Genomic DNA, 18,601 nt, shown 5'->3' with positions numbered 1-18,601 from the left:
GCCAGACCTGGAAAAGGGCAGGACATGCTGAATGTCTCTTTCCTGAACTAATCCAAGTCTCCTCAAGGTGACCCTGGTACATATCAGCTGCAAAAGAAAGTGACATGAAAACCTAGAGGGAGCGGGACTTATATCCGCCCGGCTCTCTCCTGCACATCCCTTTTGTGAAAAGAATAATTTTGGGGGTGAGAGGGGATCTGTGCCTCTTTCTTCAAGAAACTTTATTCTTGGACACACATCAACCACAGAGTGGGGTTCACAGGGATGATTTCATTATTTACCAGCCCCTCTCCCTCCCCAGGTCCTATCTGGGCCACGGCTCCCTATGAAGTACAGTGTGGCTTCCAGAACAACCAACAGTTTTTAAAGTTCAGACTGAGCTGACCTCAGAAACTGCTCCCTCACCTGCTTTCCCTTAACAGCCATGGCAGTGTGTGTGCATATATGTACACATGAGTATACACATGTATGCACACACATGCACGTGTATGAGCATGAGGCCCACTTTCTCTGACCTTCCCCTGGAGGTCTGATGCTCTAAGAGTCCCAAGACTGAATCCATCCCCTCTCCAGCAGCCCCACCCAAGCCTGTTCCTCTTCTGTTCTCTACCTTGGCAAGTGGCATTACTGACTACCAGTCCCAGATCTCAGAATCAGCGTACAATTCCCTTGCCTGGCCCCACCCCCAAACACCCCCATTCAGTTGGGTCCTGTCAGTTCTGCCTACTCCATGCCTCTCATTCATTCCATCAGCCAGCATATTTCTCCCTGGCCTACTACAGTGATCTGGTCTCTCTTCCTCTAGTTTTCCCTCCACTCTATACCCACTGCCTGAGTGGGCTCCTGACAGCACAGTTCTGATCAGTGGTCCTCACTACTTACTGACAAATCTAAATGCCTCAGTCTGGCACCCAAGGCCCTCCCAGAGTGGCCAGCACAGATCCTCCTGCCCACAGCCAGCTGTCCTTCACTCTCCCCCTCCTACACCTTTTATTCTGACCACAGTCAACCCATTGTGCTATGCTTTTAGCCTGCACATCCTGCCCCTTCCTACTATCTCTGCCTCTTGAAATTCATCAAGATCCTTCATGCAAAGACTACTCCTAGGAGAAGACATTCATGGTTCCTCCTATGAGAATTCATGTCTCCTTCCCTGACATGCTAGCAAGTTTTCATCTCGTTTTCAGTTCCTACCATTATAGGTATTACTACAGGCCCGGTGGGTGAAAATTCATGCACTGGAGGGAGGGTCCCTCAGCCCGGCCTGCCCCCTCTCACAGTCTGGGAACCCTCAGGGGCGGGAGGCGACCCAGAGATCAGGGGAAGGCGACGCCCCATCACAACTCTGCTGCTGCCACTGCCGGCAGAGCAAGCCTTGGCCGGCCCTGGTTACCTGAGCCTCGGGCAGCCCTGGGCAGCTGGGGAGCTGAGGGGACTGGGGGTCTCCGGAGGCAGGGCCAGGCCTTGCCGCGTGCACCTGTTGCCCCCGCAGGGCTGAGAGGACTGGGCGCTACCATCTTTGAGGGCAGGGCAGCCAATTAGCATATTCCCTCCTTATTGGCTGTGGGTGCTGCCATCTTTTGAGGGAAGGACAGTCAATTAGCATATTCCCTCCTTATTGGCTGTGGGCACTGCCATCTTTGCGACAATGTGAGCGTCAATTAGTATATTCCCTCTTTATTAGATAGGATGGGCACTGAAGTCAGCCAAATCAGTTTGAATGAAGCTCAGCTCCACAATTTCCCAACTATTTGGCATGTGTGATCATTTGGTCCTTGAGCCTTGGTTTCCTCATTTGGAAGACGGGCATGGAAATACCCACGCTTAGGGTGTCAGCGAGAACCAAATGTCTGCAAGGTATCACAGTGCCTGGATCACAGGGAAGGCTCAGGGAAGGGCAACTCCAATACTTGGGTGTCTCCTTCTCCTCACTCCCTTCTATTCTTTCCCCCAGGAATTCGCTAAGCTCCTCAAAAACAGCAAATGCCTCATCCAATCTCTGTGTCTCAAAAACCTAATCACTATCACATTAGTTTAGAGAAACACTATTTTTTTCCTTGTCAGTCAAAACCAAGAGCTGACAAGACACAACATGATGCCAAATGCTTCTTGGGGCAGTGACTGAAAACCTACATGTCAATCCAGCCATGGTCACCGCTGATCTCTATGGCCTTGACATGCTCTCCGGCTGAGATGTACATCTCCACAGCGGCTTTGGGCTCATTGATATTTCTAGCCCAGTCAGCCTGTTTGGTGATTAGCATCTTTGTTTCTTTGGGGTCTCCAGATCCAAGGAAATCCTGAGGAAGCACAACAAACAAAAACACTCTGAATTAGAATTTCCTGCTGCCAGCATTACATCAGGCTGCTGAAAGCTGGAGCAAGGAAGGACTTGTTTGGCTGAAGCAGGCAATCAGGATGCAAGTGTGAGCCCATCCCTACATAGCTGACTGGGGGCAGTCCCAGGTGTCAGGGAGGAGTGCTCACAGGCTGCCCCACAGGTGCTCCTGGGGGGTACTAGGACAGTGTCAAGGACTATGGCCTTCAACGTTTCCTGTCCTGCCCACTAATGCATATTTGTTCTTTAGCTAAACAACCTTTTCCGGACTCTTTGCAGTACTGTACACAAACTCTGAAGTGTGGCAAATTTATGATCAGGTTTCTCTCTCTCTCTCTCTCTCTCTCTCTGTGTGTGTATGTGTTTGATATATGTGTGACTACTTCAATATAGTGACTCTACTACCTGGTTGCACAATTTCAAATATTCTAACTTACAATCTTTATTTAGATAATAGGGAGAATGCCACATGCCTGAAGGTGAGGCTGAGCATGTAGTCCCCTAAACTTAAACAGACAAAATGATTTACAGTCTAGAAGAGCCCCTTTGTGTCCTCCTCCCCATCACCACCACACAGGAAGTACTATTCACATGTTTTCTGATTCTATTCATGTTCTGTTGCTTGAACTTAGGGCATCTCCCATTGGCTTTGCCCCCAGGTGTTTGCCTAGGGCAGATAAGGAGTACAAATGTTACTGGTTAATTACTTCTCAACTAGACAGTATCAATTGTCTGGAGATCAGGTCTGCTGGGGGCTAGGGGATCGGAGGCAGAGGAAGAGGCCTGGAGAGAATCCATGAAGGAAGAGAGGCCTGTGGATTTGCAGGCTCACAGGGTCAAGCCTCAGAGCCTGTGTTCCTTCTACCACAACAGGGGGCCTCTAAAAGGCCATGCCCATCTTCCCTGGGTTGGCCCTAGGATGCGAGAGAAACAGCCTCAGAAAATCACCTCTTTTCAGAATACAGTTACCTAAAATACATACGTGGGAGTTTGCCATAGTTGAGGTTTGGTGCTGACATTTTAAAAGGTGGGGCTTTTCAAAAAAGGAAATTGAGAGCTCTGAGCACCCAAATCTGCATAACTAGTAAGAAGCGGTTTGTCTTAGGAATAATGTACCCTGTAGAGAGTGCACTGTCAACCTCACAAAGTCTAAAAAAAGCACTCCTTTCCCCACGATCAGCACTCACTTGTCAGGAAAGTACAGTCAATGTATGCAAAAATCCTACTTGAACAATTAGCTCTACTTTTTTCTCCATTTGCTTTCAGGGTAATTGTGTAGCCCCTAAAATAATATATTAGATTGGCCTAAGACAATCAACTGTTTTAAATGGAGGAAAGAGCATCATTTATCCTGATGCTGGGGATCCGATAAAAGATAGGTTAACGTCACTGGCCTTTGGTCCTTCTAGAGTTCACAGAGGAGAAGGGGTTTGGAAAGCAGCTACTAACTATTTGAAGATGCCTAGTGGACACTATAGACATAGTCTTTACTCTTGGCAAATACTGCAATGTGTACTCTTTATGCCAATGCAAAGCTGGAAACTCTGCTAACCTGGTTGGTTAAATGAGGTTAGCAGCTGGGGAAAACAGGTGAAGAGACAGAAATAGCCTTCAAAGTGAGTACTCGGTGCACTCAGGGTGACTGTAGTAAGAAGGTTCAGAGGCCAAAAGCAAGCCATAAATTTGGATCATCAATAAGGAGACCAGCCAGGGACACAGTTCATAGGCTTGAAGGGACCTCCTCTAGCCCAACAGCCCAGTCCCAAGAGATCTGACCTAATTGAAGCTGACTCTAACTGGTTCCTTGAAGGATCAACAAACTGGGTTTTCAAAGATTCTTTGGTTCCATGAAGCTAATCTACACATTATCTGGGGCCATGGCAAAGACTCTGCCCTGGAGTGGACAGAAAGAGGCTGTGCTGAGTGATGAATGAGACTAAACAGTGTTCTCATGCTCGGTGATTTTGATAAGGACACACTACATAAGAGTTAAGAGCATTATAATTCCCTTTATCACCATATAAACATGTCACTTATCCGGAAAGCATATAATTTATTTGTACATGGGAATGTAATTTAAAAATTTTCCGAAAACCAGATTGAATCTTGGGAAGCAATTTTCAAATAAACAAAAACATGCCATGTTAATAAGTACTGTATCCCTCCCCACCCCAGACATAATGTGTATATACACACTTTCTCAAATTCAAACTACTGGGGGGTGGGGGAGGGAAGGGATTGAAACAGAACCAACCTACTTGGAATTGTGACCAAAAACTACAACCAAAAACAACCCCCAGAGTATTTACCTTCATAGAGAGGCAGACCAGATGGAGTGTGTAAATAGGCTGCATTTCTGGGTGGGAGACTGTGGATGCACGAAGCCCACCCAAAGTGTGAGGAGGAGCCTCAGTATAGGAGCAGGAGTGGGGCTGACCAGGGAGAGGGCTGAAGAACAGCCACTCTGTGGTCAGGCTTGGCCCATCTCATTTTCCTAACCTTTCTACAGCTCGGCCTTGGTAAAGGGTTTTCTCAGACATTATTTTGTGCAATTCTCAGAACTAAGCTGAGATGCAACTGTCACCTCCAAGAAGAAAATGGAGGCTTAGCAAAGTGAAAAGCCTGGACACCAAGGTGAGAAAGCACTGTCTGCGGCACCACAGCTGCTTGCTGGAAGGTTCCAGAAGTTATGAAGAACACCGAGAGACAGCTCTCCTAATGCTCAAATCCCCCTCTAGGATTCAATCCTTTCGTTTAAGGGTTTGGCCTTGGTTTAGAGATGGTTATCCCCAGAAAGAGACACACTGATTTAGGTGTTCTCAGTACAGATGCAGTGTTACGTTGTGTGTCTCTGTGTGTGTAATGGCACTATGGGGGGTGAAAAAAGTTGAAAATGGCAAAGTGGGGGAACCTGAAGCATTTGGATATGAGGGATGAGTGAAGGAACCACCACCAAGGTGAAAAGACCAGGTGCTTGTCCAGCTACTGATGACCACAAACTCCTGGGCCAGATTACAGTGATCCAGACATAACCTTTGGCTCCAGAAACTCATACATGGTGGAAGATAAAAGAGTGCAGCATTAAAAAAAAGAGCAGAAAAAAATGGGGATGATTTTTCACCTTGAACTTGTGAGCTAGAAAATTGCCATTAACAGCCACTAATTGGTTGGGGCTGATGTCTCACTAACATTCTGAAGCTCCTGACACTACGGGAAAGGCAGGTTAACAAAGGCACCTCCATGGAAGGAAGAGCCTGATTGCTCTATGCGCCCAAGGCTCTTTTCACCTTGCATTAGGCTACACTGCAAGTGTCCTGAAGGTCGGGGCTCCTCAATGGTACTCATGCTCACACAAGCCATTAGGAGCCGCCTGCTCCAGGAAGATCTCCCTCGTGTATCCACATCTATTGGGCCCCTCCAAACGCAAGGGGAAATCTCTACCATCAACCATGCAGATGATGTGGGAGTCATGCTGTACCAGCCCAGATGAAGGCACACCATGCTAGCACCAGAGGGCAGGGGTTTTGTCAGTGTCTCCAAGCCCAGCGCAAATGCCATTTCTGGGTGGGAGACTGTGGATGCACGAAGTGTATGTACCAGACAGACAGCAGGCGTTTAGGGAACCTTGGCTAGGGTAAATCACACTCTCCTGTATGTAAAACCATTCATGCCTGAGGACACTGATTCTTGGTGGCTTCTAATAAAGTTTTGGGAGAAGTTGTGGGAGACAGCCCTGACCCTGAATGAAGGGGCACTGCAATTCATCTAGCTCTGTCATTGTCAGAGGTCTGAACTGCCATATTCTGTCCCTTTGATGTCACCCTAGCACAGGGGTGGGCAAACTTTTTGACTCGAGGGCCACAATGGGTTCTTAAACTGGACCAGAGGGCCAAAACAAAAGCATGGATGGAGTGTTTGTGTGAACTAATATAAATTCAAAGTAAACATCATTACATAAAAGGGTACGGTCTTTTTTTTTTTTAGTTTTATTCATTTCAAACGGGCTGGATCCGGCCCACGGGCCGTAGTTTGCCCACGGCTGCCCTAGAAGGTCAGTTTTAGGTCAGCCTCAACCAATGGCCACAGATGGTTCCTTTGATTACCCATTTGCCCACACTCTTTCTGAGGCCATTGCTGTTTTCTGTCTGCACTGCCTACTGGGGCCAAAAACTAGATACCACAGTGTCAGAACACTGGTGGGTTCCACCTGGCAGCTTGGGCCAGAATGTGGGGAATTACCTTGGCATACTCAAACATGCGGAGGTCAGTGTACATGTCGAGTGCGAGGTTCTCGTGCCCACTCCTCTTGTACAGTTTGGCGGCCTCGTGGAACTTCCCCTGGTAGGCAAACACATCTGCCAGAAACAGGTCATTGTTGGTCTCTCCCTGCTTCTTCCTCTCCTGGAAAAATTAGAAGCACAGGAAATGGCCTCTGCAGTCATGGCAGGAAGCAGCCTTTACAAAGGTTAGATGTTGCTATTTCAAGTTAAGCCCCTGGGCCTTCCTACTGGAATCTACACTTGGCTCCTGGGCTGTTGTGTCTCTTACCTAGGTTTCTGGTGGGAATACTTAACAACAAAAGCAGATCTCCCCACCACACCCCCCTAATGAGTGAAGGTCAAAAGAGATGCAAACTTTTATTTGTTTAATGCAGTGGTTCTCAACCTTCCTAATGCCGCGACCCTTTAATACAGTTCCTCATGTTGTGGTGGCCCCCAATTTCATTGTTACAAATTGAACATAATTAAAGCATAGTGATTAATCACAAAAACAATATGTAATTATATATGTGTTTTCCGATGGTCTGAGGCGACCCCTGTGAAAGGGTCGTTCGACCCCCCAAAGGGGTCGCGACCCACAGGTTGAGAACTGCTGATCTAAGAGGTACAAAAGATGGACCCCCATGTGTGCTGGCAGACTGAATTATAGTCTTTCTGGGACCCTTCTGGGGAAAAAGGGGAGAATACCACTAGCTGGTAGGCAGCTAGAAAAGGTTGTCCTATGTCAGTGATGGCAAACCTATGACCGCCAAAGGGGTCATGACCCACAGCTTGAGAACCGCTGGTTTAATGGAAATTCCTCAGGGCTGCTTTCTTGTACATTCTTCTAAGGAAATAATTACTTAGGATGGTGTGTACTGCCCATTCTTTGGAGGCCTCCAAGCTCCCAAGATCTCTCAAGTCCCCAGACTTGATTTGGCTGAATTGTGACTCATGATGATGGTAGACAAGGAGAAAGTTTAGGGTTTCTTCCCCAGAAGAAAACCAACAAAATAAAAATATAATGAGTCTCACTATGTCCCTGTCTCTAAAGTTAAGGTGAGCAATACCACATGCTGAGCACCCATTAGGTGCTTCCCATATGGACCCAAGGTTGGGCAGTGCCACCCAAGTGTCACACTGTGGGAAGCTGAGATTCAGAAGAGTGGCAGGTCGAGGGCACACAAAGCTGACATTTGAACTTGGTATATCTGACTCTAGATGCTCTTCGTACCACAGAAACAAGTGATGTTCTCCAACACACTGCTATGTGTCTACACACGCACACACACAGACACACACACACACACACACACAGAGTAGTGCTGAGGATGAAGAGAAATAACTGTGCACTCCTTCTCCTGTGTTAGGGAACATTCATTAGTCTTCAGCTCAAGTATTTGTAAACACTCAATCGCACCCAATCGCTCATCCCCCGCAGTTTCCTTTTGCTTGTTTTCTAGCAAGTGTATCACAGTAGAAGAGACATTAAGTCAAACTCCCAGACAAGCTGGTGAAAGTTTTAACAGCTGGAGGCAACATCCTTCCCCACTGACAGAAATAATTTTTTAAAAAAAGAAAGAAACTAAACAATTTAGGATAACCAGCCAAATAAACTAACCCCTAATCGTAGGAAATGAATTAAAATCTTCATTCAGTAGGCATGGAATTTAGGCCATATCCATCCTAGATCAGAGGGTATCACCATGATCAAGAAATATGGTTTACGAATGTTCACTATGTGTAAAGTCACATGGGCAGGTTCTCTTCCTCCTGTTATCAGTACAGTTACATCTCACCTATCCAAAAGGAGCCCAGTAAGGAACCTGGGTTCTCTGGAATAATACCAAATGCAAGCAACTAAGACCTCAGAGCAGCTAAAATGGATCCTCACTCAGTGACACTTGACTCTTTCTCATGAGACAATTCTTACAAGTTTACTTTATCGACTGCCCAGCTCAGAGCACACTAGATGAGGTATAGTAAGACCTGGGAAATGACAAGAGGTGGTCCCCACAGAAGTTAGTTACCTTTGCATAGATTAAGACTCCTAGATCCAGACCAGATGAATCACAAATGCCACCCCTAATCATAAGCAATACTAGGCATTATGGTAGATGGCTCTGAACAAATTCTCACCATGCAGGTAAGTAACCAACAGAAAGTATAAATGCTCCTTATGATAGTGCTGCGGAAGAAAGTGGGGGTGCACGGGAGGGGGGTGCACCAGAAGCAACTTCTTTTTTTTTTAATCCTCACCTGAAGACATGCCCTTTGATTTTAGAGAGACCGGGGGGAGGGGGGGAGGGGGGGAGGAGGAAGGGAGGGAGGGAGGTAGGGGAGGAGGGAAGAAGGGAGAGAGGGAGGGAAGGAAGGAGGGAGGGAGAGAGGAGGAGGAGGAGGAGGAGGAGAGAGGCAATCAATTGGTTTCTCCCATTGCACCGCTCCCCCCACCCTCCAACCGGGGATCAAACCTACAACCTAGGTATGTGTCCTGGCCAGGAATTGAACCCATAACTCTTTGGTGTATGGGATAATGCTCCAACCAACTGAGCAACACTGGCCAGGGCCAGAAGCAACTTTTTAGACAGTTGCAGTGTCTAGAGCAGCAGTTCTCAACCTGTGGGTCGCGACCCCTTCACAGGGGTCACCTAAGGCCATCGGAAAACACATATATAATTACATATTGTTTTTGTGATTAATCACTATGCTTTAATTATGTTTAATTTGTAACAATGAAATTGCGGGTCACCACAACATGAGGAACTGTATTAAAGGGTTGCAGCATTAGGAAGGTTGAGAACCACTGGTCTAGAATAAAGACAGTTTGGGAAATAGAACTGGCTTTGAATTCTAACTGAACTTTTGTCTGTGGCCCCTTGGGGACATGACCTAGCCTTTCTTAGCCTTTGTGTCTTATTTATCCAATAGGTATGCTAGTAAAAACAATGTCTAAGTTGTGAGGATTTAAAATAGCATACACATCGATCATGATCATGCGGGGGCAGAGCAGGCATTCAGCAAATGGCAACAATTGCCAGGGTTAGCAGGTCTCTTCCACTCAGCTCTGCCCACTGGGCTCAGCACAGGCTTGGCCCACAACAGGTGTTTATTATGCTAAACTGAATCAAAGGGACAAGACATTTGCTGATTTCCTCACTGCTTCCATATGGAAATTCAAATTTATCTCACATTCCCATAGCCTCACAATAAATCTGTTCAGAGAAAAAATATGTATGCCTTTTCACAGACACCCAGCAAATGGTGCTCGTAGCACCAGCCTCTTCAGTCTACCATAGCCCTCTCGGGCTTGGTTGGTGAGGCTGGTTTTCTCAGCTAGGAATGGTGAGCTGGAGGGAGGGCTCCAGAGCCTTTGGGTGTCCCGTTCAGATCTCCCTTCCCAGAACCCATTGCTATGAATGGGATGTAGATCATATGCATTTGGGAAATGCCTCCTACACTGGCATGTTATTGAAGCCCTAGAGCAGGGGTGGGGAACCTTTTTTCTGCCAAGGGCCATTTGGATATTTATAACATCATTCTCAGGCCATACAAAATTATCAGCTTAAAAATTAGCCTGCTATATTTGGTCAAACATTTAATTAGCTCACCCCTAATGCCTTGGCAGGGCCAGACCTAATGATTTCGCAGGCCTTATATGGCTGGATGTTCCCCACCCCTGCCCTAGAGGATGGTAACCAGCTAACAACCACTCCAAGGATGAAAAATAGCTACTGAAAATTTATTTAATCCTCCCAGCAACCCTGCAAGGTAGGTCTCATCCCATTTTACAGAAAGAAACCAAAGCTCAGAGAGATCAGGAATCCATCTACCCCCCCTACCTTCCAAGTAACAGACTGCACTCCTTGCCACATGGCATTCTGTACCCCAAAGGCAAGGCTGTGGCCCTAATACTCAGACACCAGTAGGCTCTGTTCACATGTCCTCAAGGCTCTCTCCTTCTTGAAGAGCTGCTTATAAACCACTGACAGCGAGTCTGTGCTTTCTTGAGAATAAAGAACACTTCATCTTTACCTCAATGCTGTTGATGAGCTCTAAATATCGGAGGTCTCGTACTCTGATGAAGGCCTACAGAGGAAGAGATAAAATAATAAAATCAGCTGCCTTCTGGGCTTCAAAAGTGGGTGATTGGCTGGGGGTGGGAAGTCAAGCTTTAGAAAGTGAGCCAGTTAAGAGGGAAAAGAAGCAAGCATTGATTAATCACTGTGTGTTCAGGAGGGTTCTACCACCCACTGAGGCTCAGCTTTATCCCTGGGATTAGTCCATACAAAGAAGCCCTGGTTGAATCAATCACTTTGGGATTAGGTGAAACAAAACTATAATACTGCAGTCTGAGATGGTGCCTGCTTAGAGGAACCTCTATGCAAAATGGAAGAACAAGCCAGTCTGACACTCTGAGGCAGTGGCATCTGCGTGGGAGTGGGAAAGATGTACTGACTCAGGAGAGACTGCACGTACATCTTGGTGACGTGGACAGAAAACAGGAGACAGCTATTCCTACCAACAGTGCATAAACACAGGGCACCCAGAGCCTACAGCACCATCATGAAGGAAGAAAAGGAAGAGAAATTTGAGAAGGAATAAAGATGATTTCTAGAAGGAAGGGGGAGGTAGGGAATGAATCACTCCAAGTCCCTGGAAGGCAAACTCTTGCGTAAATCCTAAATGTGTACTTGGACTCACAGTAAAGCCAGAGACTTTAACCCATGGACGTTTTCAGGCATCCATCTTCATGCAGACTGATGTTAACTAAGCCTCTTTAGTTGCTTTCAGATTCTACAAGGGGTTTAGAGGAGCATAACCCACCATGTCAGGCTGATCTTCATGTGGCTTTGCTGTTAACATTTGTACTCAGCTGTGCTTCTTTATACTGTCCCATTTGAAATGGGCTGACACACACCTAGAAGAGGCAGCAGGTCCAGGATGCCTTAGAATATGAATGCAGAACAATAACCCTGGCTAGTTGTAGCCTCTACTTAGCTGTATGACACCATCCATCTTAAAAAGACTTGTGGAAATGAGCAAGTCACCCAGCTTCTAGCTGCCCACAGATGACCACAATGTAACGTCATCTTTTCTGCTCACAGGGCCAAGCATCCTGTTGGGTTGGGGACCAAGAGGTGAATATAATTTGGCTCCTGTCCCCCTCCCCAATTCAGGGGTTCATATTCTAAAAGGGGAGGCAGGCAGATTAAATAGATCAATAAATCTCCCTGAGCTAAGAGCTATACAAGCATGAACTAGATGCCTTGGAGAACACAGATTCACTGCCTGAGCATGGGCAATAGCAGGAGACAGGATTAAGTAAAGCATCACAGTAGACCCTGGCAAATGGGTATTCCTGAAGAGGAATTCCTTGAAAGGGTACGGCAGTTATCACATGAGCAAAGGGATGGAGAGCTAAGAACATGTGTATTCTTCACTGGAGGTCTTATAAGCCATCTTTGAGGTCTGGGCTTCCTTAAAGCAACACAAAGGGAAACCTGGAATGCCTGACAAAGTAGCAGGAAGGCAAGGAGGAGCTTTCTAGGTCTCAGTTCTAGCTTGCTTTCTAGTTGGGGGGCCCTGGATCTACTTCCCCATCACTGAGAGAAATCTGTTTCTGAGTTCCTTCAGCCCTGACATTCTGCAGTGTCAGGGGTGCCCTGGTCAGAGTGGTCAGAATCACAAGGCCTGTGAATAACCTCAGGGGAGGGAAATGTGGGAACAGAGAAGCTTTGCAGTTCTACTCAGGTCAGTGGTCCTGAGTGCTAAACAGCTCTCCTCTGCCATCTAGTGGGAACAGCAGTCTATCACCGGGAACCATTCACCTCCAAGGGTGCCTGACTTGGCAAAGCAGAAAAGAAAGGCTGGGGATTAGGAATTTGGGTAAAGTGATCAAGTTATAGTCTGTGGTCAAAATCTTGTGGCTTTAATACAATAATTCCTATTCTCAGGAGTGCTGTGGGGGGTGATACAGATTGGGAGCAGGTATTAAGCAAATGGGAGTTCATTCCAGTTTAATTTTCATCCATTCAAACATTTGCTGAGCACTTAACACAGTGTTAGGCACTGCTGTCTAATTTCATTCCATGATGAAAATAAATAAAACATATTCTAGGAATCCTTTGTTATTCTTCATCCCTCCTGGCATTTCAAGGTGAGGCAGGAGATGGAAGCTCCCTCCATGGAAATGTTTCCTCCCTCTGACTTCTTAAAGCCCTCCGCTACTACCACTTTTCAGACACAGTAGATCCAAAACTATAATATATATGATTATTATATAATTACTAGAGGCCCAGTGAACGAATTCATGCACAGGTGGGATCCCTCAGGGCGGCCTACAGGATCGGGCCGAAACCTGCAGTCCAACGTTGCCTGCAGCTCCTACCTGTAGCTCCCGCTCATGCCTGCCCCACTGTGTCTGCCAAGGGTTCACGCCCAATCAGTCCTGATCAGGGGAGGCTCACACCGCAGCAGCAACAGCAGCAGTGCTCACCAGTCATGAGCCCTGTGTCTGGCGCTCTCCCGAGGGGAGTAGCCTGCAGGATTGGGCTGAAACCGGCTCTCTGACATCCCCTGAGGGGTCCTGGATTGCAAGAGGGCCCAGGCCAGGCCAAGGGACCCTACTGATTCATGATCGGGGTGGGGAGGGACCACAGGAGGGCTCCAGGGTGTGTTGGCCCCCATCTCGCCCAGTCCCGATTGGCTGGACCCCAGCAGCAAGCTAACCTACTGGTTGGAGCATCTGTCCCCTGGTGTTCAGTGCACATCATAGCAAGCAGTTGAGTGGCCTTAGCATATCATTAGCATATTACACTTCGATTGGTTGAACAGTCGACCAGTCACTGGACAACCAGACACTTAGCATATTAGGCTTTTATTATATAGGATCATTGTACTTGCTTTAATAATAGCTAGCATTTGTATACAAGCATTGCTAGTTTTAGAATCCCTTTTACAATGTGACAGTTAAGCCTGATGACACTGTGTCAGGCAGGGTTGGCAGTTAGTGTCTTCACCCTCCCCACTGTGGAAAAGACTGAGGCTCCGAGAGAAGTGGCTTGCCAAGGGTCTTCCAGCCTGTACATGGCCGAGCTGGTTTTCAACCAGGCTTCTGAACCCTAGTCTGGTCTTGGTCCACTCTCTTTTCATGCTTAGAAGTCTTGACCTAGCATGGAGATGGCATCACATACTTCTGCAATTTCTTCCCTATCAGCTCAATAGTATGCGCAAAATGAATATCTGATTAATTGGTATGGGAAAAGAGAGACAGAAGGGAGACGTCGGGGAGAGAGTTGAAGGCCATTCCTTCCCCCCACACCTCAGGAGCCATAGCTGGGTTCTTCCTAATAATATGTGTCAAATGTTTTGAGCCATTTCTGTAATTTTAATAGACTGAGCCAGGAAATGACACCATGAATCAAGGTCATGAATTATGCCATGAAAGTATGTGGGGAGTGACATTGCTGTCAGAATCAGAGAGCTCGACCATCTTGTCTACCATACTTAGCAGTGTGCCAAGAAAAACAGCACTGTGTAATAAATTACCTAATACCAATAAGTGCTTATACCAATAACAAAAGCTACCATTTATGGAATGCCTAGTATGTGCCAGGCTTTTAGCTAGGTGCTTTACATAAATGATAGCTAATAAGAGTGACAACTAGAATCTATCAGATGCTTCTCCTATGTCAAGTTTTGCAGGCATTATCACATCCTTATAACTTTTGAAGATGGGGCCAATCATCACCCTAATTTTACCAATGAGCAACCTTAGGAAAGATGTTACCTGCTCAGGCTTATAGTTAGAAGGTGGCTGAGCCAGGTCAGTCTAATTCCAGCACCCACGGCAGTATGCATTTGCCTCTCCATATGTCACCTGGAATGGATCCTCTTCTGCCTCCTCAAAGGACCATCCAAGGACCAGATTCTTGCTCATTCTGACTAGATGCTTACCTTCTTTGCTGTTTCAAACTCTAATCCTTCTAAAGCTTCCATGGCCAGCTCACGCCAATCAGTGTCGGTCACACCCAAGCAAGCAATCTGGTAGGCTTCTTTGAACATTTTCCTCTCCAGGTACTGGTACATGGGAGCAGACTGCAGGATTGAAGGAAAGAGTATTTTCAAAGCAATGGAAAGAGTCAGATTCATACAAAGCCTGACTCCATATGTGTGCATTGACTTTATTACAAAAGCCTGCAGAGCAATGCTGCAATGATTAACCAGTACCCTTCTCAGCTACACCCCAGTTCACCCTACATGCCTTCCACTCTGCCACCCCCTTTCATAGCCGAACCATCATGTTCAGCAGCACAAACCTCCTGCCCATCCTCCCCTCCACCACCGGCTTTCCCCACCTCCAGGCCCACCTCTCCACAGATTTCACCATCATCTGGAATGACTTTGCCCCTCTTCACCCTCTGGAAAGTATCTATTTGGCTTTCGAGACCCTGTTAAAATGTCATTTCTTCTGGAAAGTCTTCACTGACCCTTCAAGTAATATCGTGAATGGTTCCTAATAACTTCTATTTGTAGGCTTTTGGATCTGTCCCAACAGTCCAGTGTCATAGGTATTATCACTCCTAGATTATGGCCCGAGACTGAAACTCAGGGAGGGCAACTGACTTGTCTAAGGGCACATAGTGGCACATAGAAGACCTTGGGGCTGGAGCCTGGATGACCTTGTGAGTATGTGTGTGTATGTGTCTGTACATGAGAACAAGTCTGAGTTGGGCCTGAGTGTCTTTCATAACTAAAGGCCCTCCCTTGTTTTAGGCCAGTCAGTGTGCCGAAGGGAACTGCGTCTTTCCTTCTGGATTCCTAGGCAGTGGAAATCAATCAGTCAGTACCTCTGTGTTAATGGTTCCCAAATGTGGAGCTGAAAGTGCTGTTTTCTCCATTTGGGGCCTTAATCTTTGAAATTTCCTGTCCCATTTTTTAGCTTTAGCGTTGAAGGAAATTTTTTTCTTTTTAAGCCATTCCATCCTCTGACAGCAAGATGTGCCTGCTGCTGAGCACTCATCTTTCCTACTGTGCCTCCCTTCAGGTGGCAGTAGGGTATGGACACAGGAACAGTTGAGCTAGAACCCAGGCCTAGCTCAGTCACATCCTAGACGTATGATTTTTTGGGTCAAATTAACTTCTGTTTAGCTCACAGGCTACCATGGGCAAACTAGAGAAGTGCTTTGAAAATTGATAAAGTGCTGGGCAAAAAATGAGCATGCTCATTGCATCCATAGTATTTTCTCAGCATCAGCTCCTCCCCATCTCACAAACTCTCCAGACTTGTTTCCACCCCCAACGTTCCTTGTTCGAAACACTCTCGCTGTTCCTCTGCCTTTCCAGACCTTTCCGGGCAGATCAAGTGTCACCACCCCCTGGAAGCTTTCTCAAACGCCCAGTGCACAATGAGCTTTCCTTTCCAAACTCCTTTAGTGAGCATCTTCTGTTCCAATTTAGTTCTGTTTTGTAGTGTTTAATATTTTAAGACTGTTGTTAATAATAATAATAATAATAATAATAATAATAATAGGCTTTGGACCAGACAAAACCTGAAAGAGGGGTATATTTAACCTCATTGCACAGAAAACAAGTGAGACCCCAAAAAGCGAACCGAGTTGCTCAAGGTCACAGCCAGTGTCAGAAAGCCAGTACTCCTTTCCCTTTCACCAAGCTGAAAGCCCGAGGAGGGTTAGACTTGCCTGGGAGGCACAATCTGAGAGTGGGAGTTTTAAATACCCTAACTGCACAAATGCCCTCTGAGCTCTACTTTATCTTGCTATCGAATTCCAAGCATGAAGTCACCACCCGCCCTGAGAAGCCCAACTAGGGCCTGCCGCCCTACTTGGCAGCCCTAACAAACCATTTCTTGCACAAGATGATGTAAATTTCGAAAGGAAACCAGAAATCCCCAGAGTGGGTCTGATGCTTTCTCCCTCCCCCCTAGGCCAAAACCACAGGATGGTTGGAGGCAGAAACGACAGATAAATAGCCTTTGTTTTGAGGCTGCCTTTTCTAACCCTTGGCAGTTCTGACCTGCTGCATCAGCAGGATGGCCTTGGTGCAGCCACTGGGGGAGGGGGAATCTGGCTTCTGAATCTTTAGAGCTTGGCAGAGGAAGTCCCAGGCTGCCCCTTTAGTTCCTCTTGTCCCGCCAAAGTCAGGGAGCAGCAAACTGCATTTATCTTGAGGTCAGCATGGCAGTCTTGGTAGAAAAAACTTTCAGTCAGCATAGCATGTTTGGCATGATTGAGGAAGATTGGGTTTCTGATGGATGTGGTGCATGAGTTTGGGATGGGGAGCAGATGAGGACTGCAAGGAAACAGTCCACAGGGGCTGTTCTTACCTCTCTGCTGCCACTTCTACCCACTTCTCTCCCTTCTTTCTCTGGCTTTCTTTCTTTCTTTTTCCTTTTCCTCAAGTCTGAATTCCACTAATATTTATTGAATAACTGCTCTGTGTTAGGTACTAATAATCCCTGCATCAATGAGTAACATCATCAGCTACGGGGAGGAAATGAAGTCCAGTTCCACCCTTTACAACAGCGGTTCTCAACCTGTGGGTCGCGACCCCTTTGGGGGTTGAACGATCCTTTCACAGGGGTCGCCTAAGACCATCGGAAAACACATATATAATTACATATTGTTTTTGTGATTAATCACTATGCTTTAATTATGTCCAATTTATAACAATGAAATTGAGGGACACCACAACATAAGGAACTGTATTAAGGGGTCGCAGCATTAGGAAGGTTGAGAACCACTGCTTTATAAGAAGCCAAGCCAGAGCAAGGTGTGTGGAGGGAATATAGATTGATGTAGCCTAGCTGAAAGGCAATCTGGAAACATGTCTAAAATCTTTCAAACGTAGCATAAATAGCTCTTGGCCCAGCAATTTCACTTCTAGGAATTTATACCAAGGAGCTAAGATGGGATAGGTGCAAAGACTTTGCTATTTATAAGAGCAAAAAGCTGCAAACACCACAAATTTCTAACTGGGTTCAGTAAGTTGTGAGAGATCGGGACAAAAAAAATAGTCACTAAAAACAATATGGGGTGGAGGTGAGGCAGCAGGGAGGAAGGTGTGGCCACAGTAAAAGGTAAACCCAACACCAGGGATCTCATGCGCTGTTGGTGTGAATACACCAACCTATTCAGGTGATAAATTTGTACTGCAGCATTGCAAAACTGTTACCAGTGGGGGAAGCTGGGAAAATTGTATAAAGTGTCTCTGTATGATATCTTACAATTAAATGTGAATCTATAATCATTTTAGCTAAAGAAGAACATTTATTCACATGGAGCCATGTTTCTAATAGATTGCAGGGTGAAAAAGCCAGATCGTTAGTTGATAGCCAACAATTCATACAAAGCGATGGGTCTGCAATATGTAAATGTTAGGTTAAATCAGAAGATGGAGATAAAGGAAGGTAATTAAGTCTCTCTTATTTATAGTCACCATTCAGTAAAATAAGTGCAGTAAATCTGAGGTTTCATCTATAGGAGCAATATTTATAGATAATAAAAGTCAAAACAACATTATTTACAGTACAATTCCTCTTTTAAAATTTTATATACAACTAGAGGTCCAGTGCACAAAATTCATGCACTGGTAGGGTCCCTCGGCCTGGCTGGCGATCAGGGCCAATCTGTGGGGTGACCGGTGGGGTGATTGGGGGGCCCCCGTTGGCACCCGCCTTGGCTGGCCTAGCACCACCCGCTAGCCGGCCCTGCCCCCTGCCACCGCTGCCGGTCACCTCCCTCTGCGAGGCAATTAGGGGGCCCCCAATGGCACCTGCCTTGGCTGGCCTAGCGCCACCACTCGCCAGCCCCACCCCCCGCCGCCACCACTGGTCGCCTCCCTCTGCAGGGTGACCATAAGGGTGATCGGGGAGCCCCAGCTGGCACCCGCCTTGGCTGGCCTGGGACCTGTGTGCTGGGGCAGCTCCTGCATTGAGCGTCTGCACCCTGGTGGTTCTGCTGTTCAGTCGATTTGCATATTA

The 18,601-nt window shown here is 46.6% G+C and overlaps 1 protein-coding gene across 2 annotated transcripts in view; it reads right to left on the bottom strand.

Moving 5' to 3' along the window:
* The window catches only part of IFT122 (intraflagellar transport 122), a 67,773-nt gene that overhangs the window by 15,683 nt on the left and 33,489 nt on the right, over positions 1–18,601 (bottom strand). For both annotated transcript variants that reach the window (XM_081105543.1, XM_081105544.1), the window contains 4 exons: positions 14,557–14,697; positions 10,633–10,686; positions 6,578–6,739; positions 2,134–2,300 (listed from right to left, as the gene is read on the bottom strand). In XM_081105543.1, coding sequence (XP_080961669.1) covers positions 2,134–2,300; positions 6,578–6,739; positions 10,633–10,686; positions 14,557–14,697 — 524 coding nt within the window. The remainder of the gene's footprint in view (positions 1–2,133; positions 2,301–6,577; positions 6,740–10,632; positions 10,687–14,556; positions 14,698–18,601) is intronic.

Source organism: Myotis nattereri, assembly GCF_964212035.1.
Source record: "Myotis nattereri genome assembly, chromosome: 14".
NCBI classification, from domain to species: Eukaryota; Metazoa; Chordata; class Mammalia; order Chiroptera; family Vespertilionidae; genus Myotis; species Myotis nattereri.
The sequence above is the reverse complement of the archived record's forward strand: the minus strand, read 5'-3'. Positions and strand labels throughout refer to the sequence as shown.